General features: G+C 47.6%; 1 protein-coding gene across 1 annotated transcript in view; it reads left to right on the top strand.

Moving 5' to 3' along the window:
* The window catches only part of ZMYM3 (zinc finger MYM-type containing 3), a 100,158-nt gene extending 98,913 nt beyond the window's left edge, over positions 1-1,245 (top strand). The window contains exon 25 of the mRNA XM_068247511.1: positions 1-1,245. This exon is cut by the window's left edge and continues 37 nt beyond it. Within this exon, the coding sequence (XP_068103612.1) occupies positions 1-162 (162 nt within the window). The 3' untranslated portion in view covers positions 163-1,245.
* The last annotated feature ends 4,412 nt before the right edge of the window (positions 1,246-5,657 follow it).

Raw genomic sequence — 5,657 nt, 5'->3', positions numbered from 1 at the left:
CTGCAGCCTGAGCGATCGTGCGTTGCAGAGTCTCCTTTATGGTATTCTGTTATTCCTATGGACAAAAACATGCTTCAGAGTATGCTGAGCCGTATCCTAATTGTGAGGGAGGTGTATGAGGAACAGTTACGCGGAGGTGCATTAAGTGAGGACACTGACTAAATGGATATGGATATAGAGCTGAATCCAGAGATCAGAGGATGATACAAGGACACACTGGACTCTGTAGGCTCTCCATTCTTGCAGTTTTTGTTTGAAGACTGATGGAAAAGCTTTGGGCGTTCAGTTGGGGCACTCGGCTAGCACACCTGGCATACAGCAAGTGCTGGACACACATCCTCCTTCTCACCATCTGAAAAGCTTTATGTTGCTGAATGATATTTAATGTGTTGTCCTCACATCCTCTTCTTTAGTAAATGGTAAATGTAAGAGGGAGTGGGGCTAATGCATTTTTGTATTAGTTTCTCTGATGTGAACATGAGTAAGATGGGTTTGAACTAGGGCCAGTAGGACCAGCACTGTGGAGGAAAATGGTCATTACAGACTTCCCCTTCTTTCAAAATAGTACAGTTAACATCTGTGAACGTTCTTAACTTCCACTTCTGTTTTATAAAAGTTCTAAGTTGAGATTATTATTTACTTCTCTGAATGTGACCGGTTTGTTACACTCATACTGCTGTGTTACTGGCCTTTTCTGTAATCCTCGGAGTTGTCCATCCGCTGATTATAGTTGATGATAATCATATAATTTGACACACAGATCCAATTTTCCTATTGATGTCACCTTTTTATGTTTTGTTTTTTTATTTTTTTTTTCTTGTTTGTTTTTATTTTTTTATTATTTTTTTTACAAAGTTTTAACACTTATACTGGTACAATAATTGGCCAGCGGGATGTCCTTGCACCTCCACATTAACGTTCTAAACTTTATATTTGAGGAACAGATGTAGTGTTTCTGATCTTTTTCTTACGTGGAGGATTTGAACTGCCTTACATGCTCCTCATTGCTGATAATTCTCTGGCCTGTCTTGTCTCAAGAGAGGGAATGCTTTTGCAGGATTTGGTGATTAAGCATGTCTTTGGGATACATCCCCCTGTAACCTGTTCAATTGTTCAGCTGCTGTTCAGAAATGTACATACTGTTTTTATGCGTCTCATGTTATCACTCATCATGTGCCAGGTTCTGGCAAGTGCCATGTTTGTGGCAGTCTTTCATTACAAATAAAATGGTTTTAATTCCTTTAACAGTGGCCGTTAGATCATTAGATAATGTAATTGCAGGACATAAGAAATTTATGCCATCCTGCATGATATCTGAGGAATATCAAGGAGAGTGTTTGAATATATTTCACTTGACAATTGTCTGCTTTCTTTTAGCGTACTATGGAATCATTTCCTCGATCTTTGTGCTGTCCTTAGCCAAGCTTCCTTGTCATGTTATGAAATTGGCCACATTTTCCTTCCTCCTCCCCCCGGTTGTTTGGTCTTCTATATGCACACAGCTGCTGTCAGCAACAGACATCATGCTCCCAGAATAAGCATAGAGCCCATGATAGCAACATGTCCTAGTAACTTAACGTACACAACTGACACTTGAGGTTTATCAGGGCCTACTTCGACCAGAGCTGAAAACATCATACAAGCAAACTATACAGGTGTGCTCATAAGTTTACATACCCTTGCAGAATTTGATTTCTTAATCATTTTTCATAGAATATGAATAACAGAAAAGTTTGTTAATCATATTCTAGAAAAGTTTTCGTCACTCATGGTTAGTAGTTGGCTGAAGCCATTTTGTCAAACAAATGTGTTTACTCTTTGTAAATCCATCATCACTACACAAAGTACCCAAATGACTGATCAAAAGTTTATATACCCTGGTGATTTGGCCTAATAACATGCACACAACTTGACACAAATTGGTTTTAATGGCTATTAACCACTTGAGGACCCACCCTTTACCCCCCCCCCCCCCCCCTTAAGGACCAGCGTTGTTTTAGCTGATCTGTGCTGGGTGGGCTGTGCAGCCCCCAGCACAGATCAGGGTGCAGGCAGAGCGACCAGATCGCCCCCCTTTTTTCCCCACTAGGGGGATGATGTGCTGGGGGGGTCTGATCGTTCCTGCCTGCCTGGGTGTTTGGGGGGGGCACCTCAAAGCCCCCCTCCGCGGCGAAATTCCCCCCCTCCCTCCTTATCCCTGTCCCCCCTGGCAATCTGGGCGGCACAGGACGCTATATCCGTCCTGTGCAGCCAGTGACAGACTGTCCCCTGTCACATGGCGGCGATCCCCGGCCGCTGATTGGCCGGGGATCGCCGATCTGCCTTATGGCGCTGCTGCGCAGCAGCGCCGTACAATGTAAACAAAGCGGATTATTTCCGCTTGTGTTTACATTTTAGCCTGCGAGCCGCGATCGGCGGCCTGCAGGCTATTCACGGAGCCCCCCGCCGTGAATTGACAGGAAGCAGCCGCTCGCACGAGCTGGTCCTGCAGCTGCCACTTTGCCGACGCGTGGTATGAGTGCGCGGTCGGCAAGTGGTTAAAGGTAATCCTCTTCACCTGTGATCGGTTTGCTTGTAGTTAGTGGGTGTGTATTAATTTACCTCCCTGGCGGTATGATTATTTCCTAAAGTTAGGGTCTTTTCTGAACGTTTCAGACTCTAAATGGGTGTCACCACGCACTGGAACATCGGCGTGGTCATGATGAGTCATGGGCAAACTTAAAAAAACACAAAACAAAACACAAAATAAGTAGCGGTGTTATTCACAGAGATTAGGTCTGACCAGATACATTTTAGATAAAATAATCAAGTAGTTACATGCCTTATGATGATTCATCAAGTAGTCAAATGGCAGCAGATTTTCCGACAAAATGCAATCAGGTTGGCGGCACATACCCCCCACAAAATGCAATCTGGTTGGCGGCACATACCCCCACAAAATGCAATCTGGTTGGCAGCAGATAACCCCACAAAGGCAGGTCCCAATTAGTGGTGGCCCCCCAGAGCTGAGGAGGGGGGCACAGCGCAGGAAGGGGGGAAATTGTGCACAGAGGGGAGGGGGGGGGAGCCTCCCCCCCTCCTTCACCTAGGGCCCCCCCCTCCAAAATTGCAGCCAGCCAGCGGCAGCAGCGAGGAATCACTTACTAGCATGCTCAGAGGAGAGAGCGCTGCGTGCCGCTGGGCTGGTCTCCATCTCCAGCACACTGACCAATCACGCTCTCGCAGACAGTACTTCCTGTGAGAGCATGATTGGCTAGTGCAGGAGACAGAGACTAGCCCAGCGGCACGCAGCGCTATCGCTACTCTGAGCATGCCGATTCCTCGCTGCTGCCACTGGCTGGCCGCAATTTTGGAGGGAGGGGGGAGTGCGGAAGGGGGGGGCCCCTAGATGAGGGGGGAGGCTTCCCACCCCCTCCCCGCCGCTCTGTGCAAAATTTCCCCCCTTCCTGCGCTGTGCCCCCTCCTCAGCTCTGGGGGGCCCCCAGGGGGCAGGGCGGCAGGGGTCCACCGATGGAACATCAGTGGTTCGGTGGGTCAGTCCGAGCCTGTGCGTCTGGATCCCCTGGGAGGTGAGTAAAAACGCCCGCTGCGCTCCATTGCTCTGCATTGAGCTCCTGGCGGCTAGCCCGAGCGTAGTTTGGGGCTTCCGCCAGGGAGGAAGAAGTAGAAAGTGATGAGTTCTGTTGAAACCAAATCATGTTAAAGTAGGCCAACGAAAAGTTTTGCCAGAAAAATGGTTTAGGATTCAAGGAAAAACCCACAAATTGCTTCAGGTGAAAACTGACAGTTTCAAGATGCACAATGAGGCATTTGAAGAAACATGGGCTGCATGGTCAAGTTGCCAAAAGACACTTACAATATGCCAAACAGCACAGAGACAAGCCTCAAACCTTCTGGCACAAAATAATTTGAGTGATGACACTAAAATTTAACTTTTTTGGCCACAACCATAAACGTGACATTTTGTAGAAGTCAACAAGACCTATGGTGAATGGTACACCATTCATTTTCCTACTGTGAAACGTGGTGGATCGCTTAGGTTTGGGGGATGTGATGGCAACATGAATGTAGGAAGTTTATCAAAAAGTACTGGAAGAAAATATGCACTCATCAGCCAGGAAGCTGAGCATGCAACATACCGTATATACTCGCATATAAGCCGACCCCCCAACTTTTCCCTGAAAAAAACAGGGAAAAATGATTGACCCCCATATAAGCCGGGGGTAGGAAATGTTGGATTGGTGCAGCCCCCCAGTGTGTCCCAGTTCAGCTAGTATAGTGCCCAGTATAGGTAGGTAGTGTCCAGTATAGCTAGTAAAGTGCCCAGTATGGGTAGGTAGTGCCTCAGTTTAGCTAGTATAGTGCCCCAGTATGGCTAGTAAAGTGCCCAGTTTAGCCAGTATAGTGCCCAGTTTAGCTAGTATAGTGCCCCAGTATGGCTAGTAAAGTGCCCAGTTTAGCCAGTATAGTGCCCAGTTTAGCTAGTATAGTGCCCCAGTATGGCTTGCAAAGTGCCCAGTTTAGCCAGTATAGTGCCCAGATGAGCCAGTATAGTGCCCAGTTTAGCTAGTATAGTGCCCCAGTATGGCTAGTAAAGTGCCCAGTATAGTGCCCCAGTATGGCTAGTAAAGTTCCCAGTTTAGCCAGTATAGTGCCCAGTTTAGCTAGTAAAGTGCCCAGTTTAGCTAGTAAAGTGCCCAGTTTAGCCAGTATAGTGCCCAGTTTAGCTAGTATAGTGCCCAGTTTAGCTAGTATAGTGCCCAGTTTAGCCAGTATAGTGCCCAGCATAGGTAGGTAGTGCTCCCCCCGCGGTCGCCGCTGCTATTACCTGCTTAGGCAGCGGCCGCTTCCTAATCCGCGTTCCCTTTCTGAAACTTTCTCAGAGTGTATCACAGCAGCGCGCCCGGCGCTGCTGCTGTGACGATGCAGGGGGCAGGTAAGAGCGCAGCTCCATATAGCGGCGATCTGTATCGCCGTTACCAAGGGAACTACTCTTTCCTGCCCCCTGCATCGTCACAGCAGCAGCGCCGGGCGCGCTGCTGTGATACACTCTGAGAAAGTTTCAGAAGGGGAACGCGGATTAGGAAGCGGCCGCTGCCTAAGCAGGTAATAGCAGCGGCGGGGAGGGGGGGAGCGGGGCGCGGACCACCCACCACTAACCACTAGACCACCAGGGAAGACTCGCATACAAGCTGACCCCCCAACTTTTGACCCCCTTTTTGGGGGTCAAAAATTCGGCTTGTATGCGAGTATATACGGTACTTGGCCTTGTCATTGTCATGTTGGAATGTCCAAGTCGACCTGTCACATTTGTTACAGCAAAATAAAGTTATGGTTCTGGAGTGGTTATCTGTCTCCTGAGCTCAATATCATTAAAGAACAAGCGACACCCATGCTAACCTAAAAATAAAACACACATATATAAGTAGATACATACTACTTCTACTTGCATAACAGATGTATTGTGCTATCCACGTAATGATTTGTGAATTTTACAAAGGAAAAGCAGAAAATCCTATTCTAGGCAGTGGCCATCTTGCCAAGCTAATGCTGACATCATATCCTCCCTGACTCTTGTTTTCTCCCCCTCCCTTCTCTTGCTCATTGTGTATTCATTAGTTGCCCTCCTCCCAGTCTTCAGACACTCCCACTGAGGT

Source organism: Hyperolius riggenbachi, chromosome 8 (assembly GCF_040937935.1).
Source record: "Hyperolius riggenbachi isolate aHypRig1 chromosome 8, aHypRig1.pri, whole genome shotgun sequence".
Lineage (NCBI taxonomy): Eukaryota > Metazoa > Chordata > Amphibia > Anura > Hyperoliidae > Hyperolius > Hyperolius riggenbachi.
The sequence above is the reverse complement of the archived record's forward strand: the minus strand, read 5'-3'. Positions and strand labels throughout refer to the sequence as shown.